Source organism: Idiotropiscis lumnitzeri, chromosome 1, assembly GCF_059441095.1.
Source record: "Idiotropiscis lumnitzeri isolate Australia: NSW breed Sydney's pygmy pipehorse chromosome 1, RoL_Ilum_1.0, whole genome shotgun sequence".
NCBI lineage: Eukaryota > Metazoa > Chordata > Actinopteri > Syngnathiformes > Syngnathidae > Idiotropiscis > Idiotropiscis lumnitzeri.
The window spans coordinates 33,327,955-33,347,514 of record NC_142391.1 but is presented as its reverse complement, the minus strand read 5'-3'; the positions used below and the strand labels follow the sequence as shown (position 1 = coordinate 33,347,514).

The following is a 19,560-nucleotide window of genomic DNA, read 5'->3' as shown; positions in this document are numbered from 1 at the left end:
TAATGTATTCATATATTTGATGAACTTTTAAATTATCAAATGGTATTTGTATTTACTAGAATTTAAAATAATTAAATGGATCTGGATGTTTCTTTTTTTCACAGTTGGTTACATTTGTATTTATTTCCTCGTAATTTGAATTATTAAATGTATTTGTGTTTATTAAAATTCAGTATTTCACCCCATATACTTATTTACTTGAATTTTTCACCTGGATTTTTTGGGGCGGGGTGCATTTGTTTACTAAAATTTTCAATGATTACATGGGTTTACTATGATTCTTATTCTTATTATTTATTTATTTATTTATTTATTTATTAGTTTCCATTCATTTACCAGAACTTCGACTTACAGGCGGTCCTCAGTTTCGACTTTACGACACCCGAGTCTTGTCCACCATTTTAAGTCGCCACTGCTGGCAAACGCGACCCAGATCTGATTTTTTAGCCCGTATGTGACCTTCATCTGATTTTTAATGACAGTCTGTACAGCTCAGTTCAAATTTTTTTTCAAATCCGACCTAGCGCGCTTTCACATTTTCTTCCTAGATCAGATTTTTTGCAATGTGACCACAAACTGAACGGGCAGGTTTTGGTAACGCCACCATGCAAGGGGACCAATGATGTTGACCACAGAACAGAAAAAAGTATTATAAATAAAAAACAGAAATGAGGGACAACCTTGTACCCGGTGATGGTGCTGACATGCCGCCGCGGCATCTTCCATCGCACACTGATGGCGCTGCAGTTGACGCTCTCCAACTGGATGTCCAACGGAGGACTCAGACGATCTGGAGTGGACCAAACAGGCAAGGACATGAGAATAGGAACGGAATCAGGAAGTAGACTCGCACAAAAACAACAGTAGATGAGATTCAGGGTCTCCTGTATTGACTTCACTCAGCAACAATAAGGAGGCACAATTCTTACAAGAGGGCTGCCGCGGCAAAGTGGAGACTTTGCCATTTCTAGTTTCGCAGCCTCATATATAACAAGTATTATTTCAAGCACTGCGTTTTATGCTCACTTTGACCCACTTATGCTGTCCTACAATTAATTTATCATCCCTCAGTCAACTTTCCCTCCATCCATCATCAGTTCATCAATTAATTCAATCAACACCAATTCAACCATTCGACATTAATCAATGATCAATTTCTCATTCCATCCATCCATTCAGGGGTGGGTTGTCACTGCCACAGAGTGACTCATGCCGCTTGCTCGGCTGCTACTGAGGAGATCAATGGTAGGCTGGTGGGGCCTTAAAAGCACCAGGATGCCATTTTAATGAGCGTACAGTGTTGTGGCGCAGCCTTGATATCTCAAAGAGGCAAATGTCAGCATCGGGACAAAGACTTGAGTTGGGAATCAATAAAAAGGTTGAAAATGGTTTCTGCCCAAGCACTGCAATAAAATTGGATTCATTCAAAGCAAATGATGACACCCTGTCACCTGCCACTAGGACGGTGTATTTGCTTGCTATAATATGTGGGATGTGTTTGACAAAGGACATTTTACTGTGGTTAAGTTCTTCTTATATGACAGGAAAAAAAAAAGAAAGGTGTACGAGCACACTGGAGCATTCGAGGAATTTCCACTTTCTGACAACCAAATCAGAGGGCAACCAGCAAATCACAAAGGATTGTGTCCGACCTCAGACATTCCACTGTTGTGCCCGAAGGTCAGTGCCTACGTTAACGCTAATGCTAACATTGACGTGATTGATGTGGCCTGACAAAGCACCTCGCAGCGCCCCTTGTCAAAGACCACCACACAAGTCCAAATGTCAGCAGGCGTGGACTGCGTGGCGAGAAACAGACGAGACAGTGTGTGCTTGTGTGTGCGTGCGGCTCGCATGCAGCCCGAGGGATCGAACGAGTGAGATGTGATGTGAGGGGAAGGAGGTGAGGATGAAGTGGGCGGACCTGTGACGGGAAGACAATGTCTCGGTGATGAGAAAACAAAGAAAGCAACCATTGTGTGCCTTGGCGGATTGGATATATTGTTAATGTGGATTGACGACACATGATTAGGTCATTAAATTCTCCTGATGTGAGCTCAACACAAGAGCTGTAACACAAAAGTGTTTGTCTACTCAACTGCAGATGGTGTAGGCATATTTAGTGAGTCCTCGTGAGAATAAGCAGATGACAAATGTTAGTAGAAAATAGTTAATAACCATTTTCATTAACAAAGGAAAGTGCAGTTCAAAGTTAAATAAATAGGATTATTATGATTATATACCACATGTACGATGTCTGATCATCTTTCATAGTGGGCAGGGAACGTCATGTGGGAAAACTCCACGAGTGGTGCTTTACGAGGTGCTGTTTTAGTTAGCAAGTTGCAAGAGAGTCCAATGAATTTTTGTCACGGGCCACATCATAGTTATGGTTTCCCTGAGAGGGTCTTTATTAACTGTGAACCTAAATAAATGTATGCTTGCATTGATTATATCACATGTGCACAACACAATCGTGGATAACTAGTTTTTAAATCAGCCAGTGAATATTATTAATATTATTTCACAGGAGGATTGGTAACGAAATATACTTGCAATTAAACACAATCTCTGTGTTGTTAAGAGTGAGTAGAATTTGCAAGAAACATGAAGTTGACACGCATGATTTGCTTTTGCGGACCATATAAAATGCTATCGCGGGCCGAATCTGGCTCCCGATCCTTGGGTTTTGCACCGATTGGGGGACACATGAAACAACTTTTACACTCATATAAAATCACTGTCTACAACCTGACACAATTAGATTTACAGTTTTTCTCATGGTAATAGGAAGGCATCTATTTGAGAGAGGCATTTAATTGTAGATGATTCCTGTTTCTACTTTGTCCTTTAATTTCAAACTGAATAATTCCATTAGTGACCTATAAGTGCCATGCTGAGCAGAGGTATGAGCACTCTACTGAATGGCGTTCAAGTTAGGAGATCTCATTTGCTCATCCATGTGTACTTTTGACCGGGTGAGTGGCACACATTTTTGTTTCAAATGGACGTGGCGAAAAATAACATGTTAGATAGATAAATAGATTTAGATGGACAGACAGATCTTGCATCATTTGCACATGCATGGACAAAAGCTCATTTTGTGCGGACGTCCATACATACAAGCAAAGGGATGTATTTGCACATGCTCTAATATTTTGCACTTACATACATGTATTTTTTTAACTTAATAAATTAATATGACTAAACACTCCCAAAAATTTAAATATATCATGCAGCACCATGGATGTACATTACGTCAACAATTTTTTACATTTTTTCAAAATCAGAAAGACAAGTAATTTTTTCTAGATTGTTTTTACGCTGATTACTAATCTTCCCTTTTTTTTCTCGAGCATGAGGTTTCCAGAACATTAATTAAAGTAATATTAATAAAACAGTAACGTATTTGGTAATATTTGTGAATTAAGGGTCAGGGTTGGATTTTTTTCTGAAACGTCAAGTTACAACGCAAGTTAAACTCTGTATTGAGGAAGCTTTAATAGGTTAACCGAAAAATTAAAATATCTCCCAATAAATATGCCAGATTAAAAGTTAAGACATTTTTTAAATCAGCATTAAAAATACATTTAGGGACACGTAAAGCCGTCTCTGATAACAATTTGCTTTTGACCAGTGAACACAATACAACTGAACCATGTAATAAAAACAATAAAAACTGACACAAGACCCATTTTAGGCCAGCGAACCCCAGTTTGGGAACCCTGGTCGAAGTCTAATTGTATGTCCCATAAATGAAAGAGGAGCTTTGAGCTAAAGATGCCGACGAACAGGACCGTCCTGGCCGTAGCATTTGACTGACCCGCTCTCCTGGCACCGGACCTCCTGGCGGCGGTGCTGCGGGTGGCCAAGCAGCAGATCGCAAAGAGGACAAAGTGCAGTAAGAACGAGGTCCGTGTCCGTGTGCAGCTGCGGCTCGCCATCGCTCCGCTGCTCTCAAATGCTCATCCCAGCCCAAATCGCCACCGCTCCACAAAGGGACAACACTACTAATAATACTACAAAAGTTATGGTGGCGGTGGTGGGGATGATGCGGCGTCCCAATGGACGAGCAGGAGAGCTGATGAGATTAGGGTCCGAAAGATCAACTCGGGTTGGGCACGTCACTATACGCCCGCGAGCGCAAAGGGACAGACGGTGTTTCAGTGTGTGTGTGTGAGTAGGAGGGGATGCGGGGAGGGGGTTTCACCTCCGTGCGTAATGCGCGCGATCGACGCTAAATGGGTGGGCATGCCGGGCACGTGCGCGTGCGTTCTTTCTTTCTGTGTGCGCCCACGACAGCACCTGACAACTCAGGAGCGCATGCAACAACGTGGAGCCATTTAGGGGCTAAGAGGATAAAGATCGTCTAATCCGCACACCGCAGGCCACGCACGCAGAGGGAAGCCACACGCGTCTTGACCCACACAAGCAACTACTAAAGCCTACAGTCAATGCTCACTAGCTCCCAAAATATTCGTTAAAATAACGAAAGAAAATTATACTTTTTTAGGTTTGTAATGTGCATTTTGGATTGAAAGAGGAAGTCAATCCCCCCCACACCTCCACCCCAAAATAAAGAAATATATAAAGTGAATTAATGATGAAGTAAAACAAAACATTAACAATACCAAATTAAATAAATATAATTACATAATCATTTACTGTTAAATTATTTCAATAAATGTCTTTAAATTACGGAAGGAAACAATAAATGTTATCAAACAACGTTTTAATGTTGAAATTCAAAATATCAACTTATAGGTAATTGAATACATTCATAACACGGAATCGTCATAAACCAATTATAATAACAACAATTTAATACAACTCTCATATAAAAAAATCTATGCAATTATTTTTACAGCCAATGCAACTCTTTTCTTCCAAATATGAGGTGCGAGTCATAAAAAGAGTAAATAGCGCCCACTCGTGGCATTATTTGCTACTGCAATGAGTTTAATTCAAATTAAAATCTACAGTATTTTACAATGTATTTATATTTCAATTTACAGCATACACCATTTTACTATATTCATCTCTATTTTTCTAGCTCAGCAAAAATCCACCATATAGCAAGTAATGACATCAAAACAACACCCAAATGCATTTGAATGCAGAACTTTTATTTTCTTATTTTTGGGCCAGGTGAGAAAACGAGATTGGTTTTCTTTCAAATGCTAAGGGCAAAAGGGCACATGTCTCTTATGGGGGTGTGACGTCACATCATTAACGAGCCCCCGTGATTATTCCTTTAAGAGGCCCACCTGACAGCTTTTTGCTGCACAAAGGGAAAATGTCGTCATTAACCTGATGAGCCTCCATTGAGTCTTTGCACAAAAACGCACACAATACAAACGCGATTCATCATGACGCTCTAAATTTAGTATCAGCTGGCTTCTATAAATCACACTATGTTGACGCTGAAGATTTGCATCACGCTGCACTTTGGACAAACCATACATCTTTGAAGGATCTTGATGTGGTGAGGGGGAGGGAGAAACAAAACCCCAAATCTTGTACATTCTGGACTTAATGTCGCTTCTATACAATAAGTCTGTCTATACCTAAGCCAACAGCTGCATTCACTTAGACTTGATTTAGGCTAAATAAACAGCTTTTAATCAACCCTCTCGGGTGGAAATATGCTTTTTTTCCAGTAGAAAGTAATTCTAAGTGTTTTCACTTGGTTTTTTTTAGAGCATCCTAAAACACTTTCATGTATAAGCGAAAAAAAGAAATGCAACATTGTCAAATAAAATTCAGATAAAGCATAAGACTTGATGATGTCCGGCATATGAGATGGAACAGGTGTGTTCAATGACACCTTGAGGTGTTTAATACCTATCGAGAGAATAAGTGTTGTGTAGGGAATGATAGCAGTAGCTGACGCTTTTTTTAATAATTGATAAATCTGAAAACTTTTATTTAAATTAATTGAGTAATACTTTAAAAAAAAACCATTCTGACTACATTTCCATAGCCAACATTGTTTGAAATTGTCAATACAGAAAATGCACAAACATATTCTGATTCAGTTACTGGTTGGTGTCTGCAACATGCAGTGTTGAAGAAAGGGGGATGGCCGAGTGGTCTAAGGCGCCGCGTTCAGGACCCAGTCTCCCCAGGAGGCCTGGGTTCGAATCTCGAATTTCCCCATTGTGGGACTAATAAAGGCAATATTATTATTATTATTATTATTATTATAAGACGCTGCACTGCACACAAGCTGGTCTCTAATTGGCTGCAGGCTGCAAAGTATGAGCTGATCGGCAAATGCCGATTGTGAACTTTTCCATGGAAATGGGCCTATCGCGATCGGTGGTCGATCGATCGGAGCACCATAAAATAAAGTTCTGGTGTTCATGTAGGCTCTTCCTGACATTTCTTTGCTTTCAAGCGGAACCCTGAAGGTTTTGTGTCAACACTGACGGGTATTTCTGGAAAACACTACAGGGCATTAATGTCTTGGACCAAGAAGCTAAACCTCCTACAAGGCAGCAAAATTAATGTGCACCCTTCAACTGACCTTTGCGCCAAACAAACCATAACCATTCATGAAATTTGGGCAAAAAGTTCCAATTTGGTTTGACCGGACTATAACACATTTTCTCAAATGCGTTTGGGAGATTTCAAGTGTGTTTTTGCAAAATCTATCTGTAACTGTGTAAATATGTTTTCCGATCCATCACTTTGATGTGAAACTGCATATTTCTGATGAGGATGTATCAAATGTCCTGAAAAAGAAGTAGCCGCACATGTTATGTCTCGCTGATTGGAACCACATTTTTTACCGACCTGTGGAGTCTCCACCCACCAGGAATGGATGGCCACACGTCACCAACACACTCCATCCCTTCTCCTGTTCTCCTCCTTCAGTGTGGACTTGAGCTCAGTGGGAATGCACGCCTAACGGGCTTCTGCAAAACAGGGATTTATTGATTTTTCCTTTTTTACTGGAGACATTTTCTTTTAGGAAGCGCCTCTCTCTGCCGGATGAGGGCAGCTGGTTCCGAGGCGCGCCATGTCCTGCTGCCGGATCCGAGCAGACCATGACGCTATGGCATAGCCTGACCACCTGTTTGATTGTTCTGGGAGCCGTGCACGCCGGCCCGGGACCCCCGGGGGTGATGCTCGTAGCAGAAGAAAGGCCCCTGGAGAGCCCTCCGCTCCGGATCCGCCTGTCAGACACTTCGCACGGCATCAGCGGGAGCCAGCAGGGCGTGGACGACCAGGGAGACGCTTGTAAGGATGAGCTTGGGAGGCAGTCATTTATTGGGGGAATACTGACAAAGTATAGCAGGCATGCGGATGTCCCACAAAAAAATGTGTCAATGCTGAGAGAAAGGCCATACACACACTTATAATAGTATAACATAAAAACAAGTGGGAATGATAGGAAAAGGATACACTCATTTACCAAAAATGCTGAGAGACAAATATTCACGTCATACTGTAGCATGTCTAAAATATTGGAAATTGTAATGCTGAGAGTCAAATATTCCTGTTACTATGGCAAAAATGCGGTAATGTTGAGAAAAGTGAATGCTGAGAGACAGTCACACTGCTGCATAAAAGTTTTTTAGTCAGAATCTGAAGTTACTAACATCCAAAATGTCACTCTGGTAAAACACGGTAATGTTAAGTATTCATGATAATGTTACAAAGGGAAAGCTGAGAGAATGACATTTGTGTTTTTTTTAATGGGTGTCAGGACTATTTCAGTGGGAAATACTGAAAAAAAGGCATACCACTCTCATTACTACTTCATGTTACATGTTCCAAATATTTTCGTGGGAATGCTGGTAGACAAACATAAACATACATCTGATGATGGTCAATAAATGCTGAGAGACGAGCATTCATGGATGGATGACGGTCTTGTTCTCTTCGAGACACGATTACTGCAATGATCAGTTCTTCTTTTAGACATCATGGACGAGCCCCTCCCGGCCGGCTTCGATGAGGTGGTGCATTTGGTCAAGGTGAGCGTGAGCAGAATACGAGGCTCGCCCACCAGGTCTTACCCCCAGTCTGAGGAGAACCGGAGGATCAGGTCGCGGCCCAGACGGGAGAAGACGACTGGGTCCAGCCGGAAAAGGATCCCGGGTGCGAAGGGACGGAAGGCTCTGGGCTGCTCGCTCCAGCAGGTCCACCTCAACGTGACCGACTTGGGTCTGGGCTACCGCTCGGGCGAGGAGATGATCTTCAAGTACTGCGCGGGACCCTGCAGGAAGTCGGAGACAAACTACGACAAGATTCTCCGCCACCTGGCTCGCCGCGGGAGGTTATCAGCCAAGGACGCACCCCCGCAGGCCTGCTGCCGCCCGGTGGCGTTTGACGACAAACTGTCCTTTCTGGACGATAACCTGGTCTACCACACGCTCAGGAAGCACTCGGCCAGAAAGTGCGCTTGTGTCTGACCAACTCTTTCATACGGCATCTTGCGTTTGATTGACAGTCCACACCTTCTGTGTCCGAGTCACACGCGACGGAGACGGAGGTTTCGACAGGTTGCTCTCTGTGTGTCTACAGTTTGGCATGTCCAATGAAAAGGTATCTTCAAATTTCTCATGTAGTTTCTTGGTGATCCAGAAAACTGCTTTGTAAGATGGAACAAACTCATGCACCGTGTGTCCAAATTTCATGAAGAGCTGGGGTGGTTGGTGATTAGTCCAAGGAAAAATAAAGTTTTTATCCATTTGAGCTTTTTTCTTTTTGATTATTAAAAAAGATGTATGGGTTTTTTTAATTACTTTTTGGAGCGGGCAAAACCATGCATCTCCAGATTTCCTTCGTAGTCCAGAAAATCCAGGAAAAAAATGAAGATTTTTTTACTAATCCTGGAACAAAAGAAAAATGGCTCTTTATCGCTCAAAGCTTTTCCCACCAATTATCTTCCCAGATTTTTTTTCCATTTTCTTGTGAGAAAGATGAATTTTTGAGATGCATATTTTTTAATGCACAGCAAGCATGCAGTATTTATGAAAAAAAATTATGTATTAACTTATTCATATTTATTTTTGTTTTTATAAAGTGAAATCATGTTCATTCGTATTGTGGCATCTTTCATTGAGGTAAGGGTTGGATTCCTGACCAAATACGTTGGAGTTCTTTGCCTTAAAAGGAAGGCACAACCATGCAAAATTCAATAAATTAACATGAAAACATCTCACACGTGTGATACTTTCTAGAAAAAGGCATGCTTGATTCAAAACTTCCGAACTGAGCTACGACGAAAACTAAAGCCTCTCTTCAACTGGCCCTTATTAGTGTTCATCGCTGCAACAAACACATCTTGCTGCTTTCCATAAACAACTTCACAATAAACATTCCCACCTGCCGGGAATCTTTTTTTATAAAGCCAAGCTTTGACTTCTTTGCCTATAACATCAATATTATATAAAACTCTTGCTCATATGCATGTAGCATTTATTTATGATGTGTATAACGTCAACAAAATTGAACGGAAATAACACATTTTTGGCCAATGTTGCGGTCTCACCCGAAAAATTTGACCCCAATCGGAATTGAACTGTGACCTCTATTCTGTGAACAAAATATATCAGATTTCTAACTGAGATCGATGTCGAACCAGCTCAGATGTCATTAAAAGACAACAAGAAGAGAACAAAAGAAGGTGATAATTGGTGACACTAATGAGTGTGGTTTATATTTGAGCCGTCCGTCATCATTAGCTCAGTCACCTAATCTGAGTTTGTGACTAATTTTCAAATCTGCTCCATTTATTGAGCTCAGAGCGTGTCAAAAAGTTTTTGGGGCGACATTATGGCTGACCAAACAGCTACGCTGCTGACAACATGTCAAAAAGGAACCAATAATTCAACAACACATCCTTGGAACACTGGGAAGTCGGTCGTTTTCGGACAAAAAAAAATATTAAATGTTTTAGAAGTCAGATTTTTTTCAAAGGAAAATAGCAGTATCTTTAAAAGATAAAAAAAAAAAGGATACAGAATTTGCTATATTTTCATGAGAACCAGCTGATATTAAATTGCAGAACATGTTAATGTTTACAAATGTTAATCTTATTTACATACTAGGACAAAAGGGCATATTTTCCATGAGAAAGCAAAAAAAAATATTATTTTGTCACAGTTGATTCAAGTTTATGTTGGGGAACACTCTGGTTGGCAAAAATAGTTGTCTCACTAGTCATATATATATATATATATATATATATATATATATATATATATATATATATATATATATATATATATATATATATATATATATATAAATAAATGAAAGGGGTTCAAATCAAATCAGATTCTTGAGGGCAAAAAAAATCGGAGATTCATTTTATCTCCCCACCGGATCACCTAATATAAAGACTGGATAAGAACCAGCTACAGTGTGTAAAAGGAGGAGGCAATTTGTCAGGGTTCGCCTTACGGCGAGGAGGAGGTGGACCCAAAAGGCGAGGAGGCAGAGAGGTGAGTAGCGTGAAGGGAATTTATTGGAGGGATCGAACATGGACAAACAACGGGGCAGGATACAAAACAACCAGGGCAAAGTGAACACGACTAACTGGGACAAGGATAAAGGGCATGAACGAGAGCGGGGCGTGAGCGAGAGCGGAACGAGAATCAGAGCCGGAACGAGAATCAGAGCAGGAACGAGAATCAGAGCAGGAACGAGAATCAGAGCAGGAACGAGAACATGAACGTGCACAAAACGTGGTCGTGGCAGTACGTAAATTGCGGTAATGACCCGACACTGGGTTGAGAGCATGGAAGGCATAAGTAGTCCGGTAATCAGGGGAGCAGATGGGGAGCAGGTGTGTGATCGTTGATGAGGAGCAGGTGCGTGGCTGGTGAGGGCAAGGTGCTGAGGGGAAACGCCCCTGCTCGGCTGATCAAAACAAACAGGACAAGGCACATGGCAGGAAGGAGGGGAGAAAATAACAACAAAAAATAACAAAAACCGCATACATACGAAAACAATAACAACAGGCTGTCATGCCCCACGCGGATCATGACACAATTAGAGAGAGGATCGTGCCATGAGCGCCGTAACTCTCTTGCTCTTTTGTTCAGGGTGTCAAACGAGCTTGTAATGAACGATCACGTTTCCGTTAGTGGATCGCGTAGCCAACAGGTGCTGAATACAGATTTTTTTTTATTTTTTTTTTTGCGTATATGTGCCCAAAAAGTGCCATTAAGTTATTTTATTTTTTTACATTTTGCACAGTGTCCTCGAGTGCTCAAAAAGCCCACGATAAAGAAAATGAGTAGGAGCACATCATTCATGATCAGGCAACAAAACTGTGTGGACGAAAATAAGAACTTCCTGTATCGTGTTCACAGATGTTGCAGTGAGTCACAGTTGCGGTAACAAAATGCAGCCGTATCACCTGTGAGGCGTTAGACCGCGTCATTAAATATTGAGACGAAACCTAAGAAAGGGTTGCGCTAGGCCTCTCATTCTTTGCGGTAACATTTAAATATTTTATTTTATTTTTTTATACATACTTAAATGTCACACAGGTGTAAAGGATAACCAGATAAAACTAAAGCTAAAATAAAACTAACAACACAACTACAATCTACTCAAACCTGCAAAAACCAGACAGACACAAAATGGAGAGGGAGGAAAAAGAGAGATACTGCCAACTAGTGGCATTTTCCAGTATTTTATTGGCAACCAGTTCAGGGTTTAGCCCGCCTACCGTAAAATGACAGCTGGGAGAGGCTCCAGCACGGCCGCAACCGCGCTTTGGGAAATGGATGGATGAACGAACAAGAAAACTAGGTTGTCATTTTATTTTTCAGGAAAAAAGTTGGAATCGTTCAAGAACAAAGTATTTTTCGATAAATATCATGCATTTGTTGTAACTTTTTGGGGAGGAAATAAAAAAAACACAAGTTGGGACGGAATCCCTGCGGGCTGATAAAAGTTAGCAATGTGACGCCGAGGCGGCACACGCTGTCAGTGCATCACCGCTGCCGTCGTTGTGCATTCCTCTCATGGTTTCCACATGTGGAAGCTGAGGTACAGAGTGGAACTGCTCTAATCTGCTCTGTAAACACTGCACTGCTCCCCTAGTGCGCGAGTGTGTGTGTGCGTGTGTGTGTGCCCCAAGAGGTAAAGCAGACCTCCAACTCCCTATTCCTGCCGCCTCTAATCTTGTTGCACACTGAGTACAATGACATTAAAGGGCTTTCTGAATCAGATTCGGATTCTCTCAGAATCCAAAGGTTAATCGAACAAGGTAATATTTTACCGGTTCCTCCTGACGGAGATTTTCTAATCACAAAATTCTTTTAGTATACTGAGAGGGTCTTCTTTTGTGTCTTCTCCAAATTGTTTGCATAGTTTCTTCACTTTCTTTCACTATCTTCTTTGTTAAAAGCCATCAAACAGATGTAAATAGAACAAGATAACCCAAGTAAACACTAAATGCTGTTTTTACATGTAGATTTTATTTATTAAGGAGTAAAAAAAAAAGCACATGTCCCCTTCACCTAAAAAGTAGCTGGGCCACCTCAACAGCAACAACTAAAATGAAGCGTTTTCGATAACTGGCGAGGAGTCTTTTTCATCTCTGTGGAGATATTGTGGTCAGCACCATTGGAGAATTCTCGAGAATGACCGATCTTTTGAAGGTAATGCCAGCACAGCATTTTAATGGGATTTAAGTCCGGACACCCCAAAATTTGGATCATTCTCCTGCTGCCGAATCCAAGCGCGCTTCAGTTTGAGGTTCAAAACTAATGGGCGAACATTCTCCCCCAGGACTTTCTAGTAAACAGCAGAATTTATAGTTGCGTCTTGGGAATCATACTTTCTGGTTTTCTTTTTTTTGCAAAAGGAAGATGAGCCTGCAAGTTCTTTTTGGGCAGCAGTAATTTTCACCTTAGAAGTCCACAAACAGCATTTTTGCCCAGTCTATTCCTTACTGTTGCGTCATAAACGCTTAACTGAGGAAAGGGATGCCAACAATTCTTTAGATGTTGTTCTGGGTTCCTTTGTGACCTCATGAAGAGTCGTTATTGTCCTCTTGGAGTCATTTCTGAATGCTGGCCACTCCTGAGAAGGTTCGTCACTATTCCATGCTTTCTCAATTAGGAGAAAAAGGCTTTCACTGCGGTTCACTGCAGTCCTAAAGCTTTCGGAATGTCTTTGTTACTCTTCCCAGACTAATAGTCAATTCCTTTTTTTTTTTCATCTGATGTTGAATTTCTTTGGATAAATATCTTGTAATAAAATGTGATTTTTTTTTTTTCAAAGGAATCAGCTGCAACATTTGTGGATTAGGTTGCATTTTAACGGGAGCAGGCAAGAGTGAGCATATCACTCAGATTCTGGCATCCCTCAACTAGTTGTTCAATTCTTTAACCTTGAACTGTGCATCTGACGCTTTATTTTTCGTTTTATTCTTTTTAATTGTTTTATTATGTTGGATTTTTATTTGCGCACAGCACTTTGTTGTAGCTGTGGTTGTTTTTGAAGTGCTTATATTATACATTTTTTTTGGTTTACACTTTTTATGATTGTTAAGCATATTAAAATGTGTGTCAAATAACTTACGAGATCAGCACCTCTATTCTGATCTTCGGCACATTTCTGCTTGACCAAAATACTCAAACCCTCCTCCACGTCCATCCACAGGACATTCACTTAAGACAGTACGTAATGTAATGCAGAGCAGCCAAATGGCGGTCGGCGTGAGCGAACATGCCAAAAGAGCTCAAGCACATACCGCTGATCCACGTGTTCATAAATCTTGCGATGGTCTGCAAACGCTGGAGGCAATGAGTTCTCGGACGATGTCACCCAAACGTTTTCTCATTTTTGTCTGTGGGAAAAACGCACAGTGGGAAATAAAACGGAGAATTATGGTCAAAAGTGGGCGTCCGTGAAAAGCTACACAGGAAGCTACACACGTGATGTCGTTGATGGCAACGCTGTTGGAGTGTTATTTACGGTGTTGAATTGGCCTGTAACTAATATTTTTTTTAATAATGGATCATTTTTGTATTTCCATTCCTTTATTTAAAAAAAACGGACATTATTTCAAATTGACAGTGCAGAAAATGTACAAACTGACCTGGAACAGGTCAGAAAATACAAAGTAGGCAAAAAATGTTGATCATTGTTTTCCAAAGTAAAAACAGATGTTTCCAATGCGTTATTTTGAAAAAACAAAACAAAACAAACAAAAAAAAAACGGATAGATAGTCTGCTTCCACTGAGGATTTAAGAAATGTGAAAATATTTACTGTTGAGATGCTGGAATGCTGAGACAACAAACAATTTTGAATTCAACAAGGTCTCAAATCTCAATAGGATTGATCAAATATAAAAAATAATTATAAATAAATAACGCAACAAACTTTTATATGGAAAAGCTAGTGAGCTTTTCTAGATATTGTTGGTGCTGATTCCATATCTTCACCTTCACCAAATGAACACCTCTGCCAGTGTCTATCAAAACTCAGTATTGTAATCTTGAGTATTGGCTCTCATTAAATTGTACAGCTGTACCGAATATTGCGGCCGCTGCGTGCGCTCAGTTCGGAACTCTTCAAGTCAAAGAAAAGAACAAATAAAAGAGAAAATTAGGTACGATTGTCAAAATATCTTCTCAGGTATTTTCGGGCTGCCAGTTCCCTGCCTGACATCTGTTTAACCTCCTGGAGGGTGAAGACAGACTGAAATGGATCCCCCGATTATGACATTTAATGAGTCACACAGCAAAAACGGGGAGCAAACCATAGAAATATCACTCACTAGCAACCTCGCTTCGACCTTTGGTCGTCGACAACCACCTTCTGTTGACCCCTTGCGGGACCCTCGTGACCTCCGGCCAGGCAGCGACGGCGCAGACGGAAACATGATATATGCGAGCACGGTTGGTCATATGTCTTGAGCACACACACACACACACACGAGTAGAATTTGACGAGGATTTTTTTGGGTGTATAGTTGGAGATGGCGTCAACTTCTGTGCTTGTCATACTAGCACATTAGAATAGTCATGATGGCAGTTTTATTCGTAGTCAGAAATTGTTTTGGTAGTTGTTGTATTATTAGTTTTACTTGTTGTTCTTCTAGTACATTGTAAAGGAAAAAATTGGATGAATTCCAAATTCCAAAGCGTCAAACTTGGAGCAAATTTTAAGTTGGGCAATTCTACAAAGCTAATGTGAAAATTGGCTTTCCCACATTTTCAACAAAGAAATGGCAGTTGACAGAACTAATTGTCCCTTGCATTGGCCTCCCAACTTAAAAATATCAGTCAAAACAACGCAGCAAATTTGCAATGTCAATAATTCATATTTGAAACCTGTTCCAACTTGCACGAATGTTTTAGCCCAAAAGAAACACAAGTGTGGTCGTAGGAGTAGTAATGCAACGAGGATTAGTAGTAAATGACACGCAAGACAATAAACATATTGTACAGGGAACACCAACACTGACACACACACTGCATCGTGTGCATTGAGCAGCGGCGGGAGCGCCACACTAACAGGACATGATTGCTTTCGTTCCCATAAGTGATGCCATATGCCAGAAAGTGAACGCGTTCTCACACGGATTAGCACATCATTGACCTTCATGCCGCGCCTCAACCTTTTCCGGCTTCACAAAAGCAACACAAACACAATTTATTAACCGTAATATATGATTAATATATTCCAGCGTCAAACTGAGACTTTCATGAAGCGTTCCGAAACTGTACAGGCATCGGGAGAATTTGTGGGCATTGTCGACGCCTGTGAATAAAAGGAGATCCTGACCAACGGCTTTTGTTCTGTTGCATTCTTTTCAGACTATTTGTGCGTCGATTGTGTTTCGCTATAGTTTTTGTGTGTTCTATGCGTGCAGCTGTGCAATGTAACATTGTACTCGGGGGAGATAGTAAAGACAGTTGAATCATCTTGTAAAAAAAAACAAAAGCTGCCACATGCTGAGGCTACATCTAATCTGTAACATATTGAGACTGAAACACACACATACATTTTTTTTTTTTTTACATCGGGTTGGATCTCCCACACTGAGAAAACGCACACAAATAAATAAATATATAATAATTCATAATCATCTGCCTGCTGTCCAAAAAAAAGCAAGCAGCTCAACACAGGATGCTGTTGTGACATCAACAAGGGCAACACGTGACTCCAAAGAAATAAAAAGGAAAAAAAAAAAAACATTTGAATCAGGCTCACACAAATCTCAACACAAGATAATTGAAAGCTAGCCACATTCGGTACAGCTGCACTTCCTAATAGGCAACATTAGTAACTGACTTTTGACGTCATAAAAAAAACAAAAAAAAAAAAACAACTATAAATTATAAATACATTGCTCGCAATGGAGCGTGACATATACTTGAATACAAAACATTTAGCATCGAATGAAACAATGTTTACCTGATTGACTGCTTGTTAAGAAGTTCAAAATATTTTCACACTGCGATTTGTCTTGAATTTTTAATCTGTTTGTAACAGAAATAGCAGTTCCTCATACGGAGGGTAGCACTGGCATTACATGACATGGCGAAAGGATTTTCATGCCATTTTATTGTGTGAAGGCGGAGGCCTTCACACATATGTTATTCCGATTCTTTATTATTATTATTATTATTATTATTATATGTTATTCTGATTCTTTATTAATATTATAAAACTTATTCCGCCCGTTTTTTTTACGCTTAACTACTTCCACATAATTCAACCGATTCACTTCATTCCACGTATTCCACTTATTCATGTGATGGGGGCTTCCATTTTTCACATCATTCACTTATTCAGATTATTCACCATTTCACATTTTTCACCCCAAATTCACCCCATTCATTTAGATTGGGAAAGTTAACATTTCACATTCAAATGCTTCCAGTTTGAAATTCACGACATTCAGGTCATTCATTTCGCATTCCTTTAACTCCTTTCCCATAATTCATGTGATTCACTCTATTCATGTAATTCCTTTCACATAATTCGGGTAATTCACTCTATTCATGTAATTCCTTTCAAATAATTCAGGTCATTCAATTTACATTCATATAATTCCTTTCACATAATTCATGTGAATTACTCTATTCATGTAATTCCTTTCACATAATTCAGTCATTCAATTTACATTCATGTAATTCCTTTCACATAATTCAGTCATTCAATTTACATTCATGTAATTCCTTTCACATAATTCAGTCATTCAATTTACATTCATGTAATTCCTTTCACATAATTCAGGTCATTCAATTTACATTCATGCATTCCCATTTTACAGTTTTCACCCAAAATTCTCCATTCATTTCCAATGGCAAAAAATTGGGAATGCGTTTACTCCTCCAATTTTCGTCCATCAACGCCGAGAACATCGTTTCACCCCCACACTGATGTAAAAGGTACCCAGCCGTATGGGTCTCTTTCCAAATTTTCAACCAGATTTTCCACCAAATTCCCCATTCATTTCCAATGGCAAAAATTTGGGAATGCGTTTTCTTCTCCAATTTTCATCCAGCAACGCCGAGAACATCGTTTCACCCCGACACTGATATAAAAGGTACCCAGCCGTATGGGTCTCTTTCCAAATTTTCAACCAGATTTTCCACCAAATTCCCCATTCATTTCCAATGGCAAAAAATTGGGAATGCGTTTTCTTCTCCAATTTTCATCCAGCAACGCCGAGAACATCGTTTCACCCCGACACTGATATAAAAGGTACCCAGCCGTATGGGTCTCTTTGCAAATTTTCAACCAAATTTTCCACTAATATTCCCCATTCATTTCTAATGGCAATAATTTAGGAATGCGTTTACTTCTCCAATTTTCATCCAGCAACGCCGCGACCATCGTTTCACCCCCACACTGATATAAAAGGTACCCAGCCGTATGGGTCTCTTTCCAAATTTTCCACCAAATTCCCCATTTATTTCCAATGCCCCCCCCGGTCCCTTCCCCCTTTAAAAACCGCCCCGCCCCCTTCTTCGACACGCTCCAGCTTCCCCATTTTTCATCCGATTTTCACCGTTTCAACTTCAATCATTTTCAAAAATTCACTCCATGCAGGTTTCCATTTAGCCCCCCCGGTCCCCCCCCCCCCTTTAAAAACAGCCCCGCCCCTTCTTTGACACGCTCCACTTCTACATTTTTCATCCGATTTTCACCGTTCCAACTTCAATCATTTCCAAAAATTCACTCCATGCAGGTTTCCATTTAGCCACTCCGGTCCCCCCCCTTCAAAAACCGCCCCGCCCCCTTCTTCGACACGCTCCAGCTTCCCCAAGATAAGATCCAATAACCTGCACCATTTGTCTTATTATATATTTTTTATTATTTTATCTAATTCAAACAGAATCATTAGCTGGTGATGCTTTCATTGTACACGTAATTATTTTCTGTTTTTGTTGTCAGGATTCTTCACGCTGCGCCATTCATTATATTAGTACAACTACTTTCAGAAGGAATGTTCACTGGTATTCTTATTTTTGTACAGTTTTCATTAGTTTTAGTTTTATTTCATTACAATTTCAGGATTTCTTCTACCTTACACTATGCAATGTATGTGTGAAAATATTTTACTGTGTATTACGTTTAATGTATTATTTATAAAATTGTGAAAACATTTAACATTATACATTGAAGCTTCACCATTTACATTATTATTACTGGACAAAGACATTATGATATTTATGTAAAAACTAGGAAGTGCTCAAAGTTTTTTGTACCTTTTTGTATTATTGTATTGAATTACTGAAGTAGTTTTTCAAACATGACAGGCAAAACAACAAACGCAGCGGTTCATAGCCACAAATACTTGCTGAATGTTGGTTGTTGAGGTTGGAATAGTCATTCTTTCGTGCGCTTGTGTTTGTAATGAGTGCACCACTGTGTGTGTGTGTGTGTGTTTTGGGGTTTCATGCAGCAAAAAGGCTCATCTCTGCATCTGATTAGCAGCTGCATCACAACGACGACGTGGAGACTTGTAGTGAATGGAAATGCCAGCAGAAAGGGACTGCGAAACCACTCCACTTTTTGTCGCATCTGCAGAAGGTATTACGTGCGAGCACTGATATGAAGCACCACCTGCAATAACAAAAGTGCGTGGTTTTGACTTGCTAAGTAAACATACTTATTTGGGTTGAGATCAGATGACATTTCAGGCAAAGTATGGACAAAGTTTATATAATATAATTGTGACTATAACCTTAGCCTTCACTTCAGCTTTTTTTTTTTGTTGGGGTATGCTGCCTTCAGTTTGGTCTCTTGACCCCAAAAAAAAAAAAAAAACAACCAAAAAAACCACTATCGGGTTGAGATTAGAAAACATTTATTGGTGAAATCCTCTTTTTTCAGCGGTTCAAAAGTAATTGGACAAAGTGGCATAATTGTTCATGCAACTTAACCATCACTTCAAGTGCGGCTTGTTTGCCAGTCTTGTGGCCTTCAGTTTGGTCTTCTTTCAACAAATGAACATGCTCGGTGAGTTGCTTGTGTTGAGAATGGACGACATTTTATCTCCATTTTCAGGTAGTCAAGGGTATGGGGACAAAGTGGCCCGTCATGGCCTTCTCTGCTGGCC

At 40.2% G+C, this 19,560-nt stretch overlaps 2 protein-coding genes across 3 annotated transcripts in view; one reads left to right on the top strand and one right to left on the bottom strand.

Moving 5' to 3' along the window:
• Window positions 1-4,150, bottom strand: part of egflam (EGF-like, fibronectin type III and laminin G domains) — a 28,327-nt gene extending 24,177 nt beyond the window's left edge. For both annotated transcript variants that reach the window (XM_088296070.1, XM_088296062.1), the window contains exons 1-2: window positions 3,824-4,150; window positions 681-790 (exon numbers count right to left, since the gene is read on the bottom strand). In XM_088296070.1, coding sequence (XP_088152196.1) covers window positions 681-790; window positions 3,824-3,944 — 231 coding nt within the window. In that variant the 5' untranslated portion in view covers window positions 3,945-4,150. The remainder of the gene's footprint in view (window positions 1-680; window positions 791-3,823) is intronic.
• A 2,902-nt stretch (window positions 4,151-7,052) lies between these two features.
• On the top strand, window positions 7,053-8,756 carry LOC148344291 (glial cell line-derived neurotrophic factor-like). Its single transcript, XM_088307535.1, has 2 exons — window positions 7,053-7,245; window positions 7,930-8,756. Exons 1-2 carry the CDS (start codon window positions 7,053-7,055, stop codon window positions 8,421-8,423), a joined length of 687 nt encoding a protein of 228 aa, XP_088163661.1. The 3' UTR covers window positions 8,424-8,756.
• Window positions 8,757-19,560: the final 10,804 nt, after the last annotated feature.

Coding starts and splice junctions, on each gene's coding strand:
- LOC148344291 (XM_088307535.1), top strand. CDS start 7,053: ATGACGCTATGGCATAGCCTGACCACCTGTTTGATTGTTCTGGGAGCC. Junction 7,246..7,929: donor GGACGACCAGGGAGACGCTT/GTAAGGATGAGC, acceptor TTCTTCTTTTAG/ACATCATGGACGAGCCCCTC.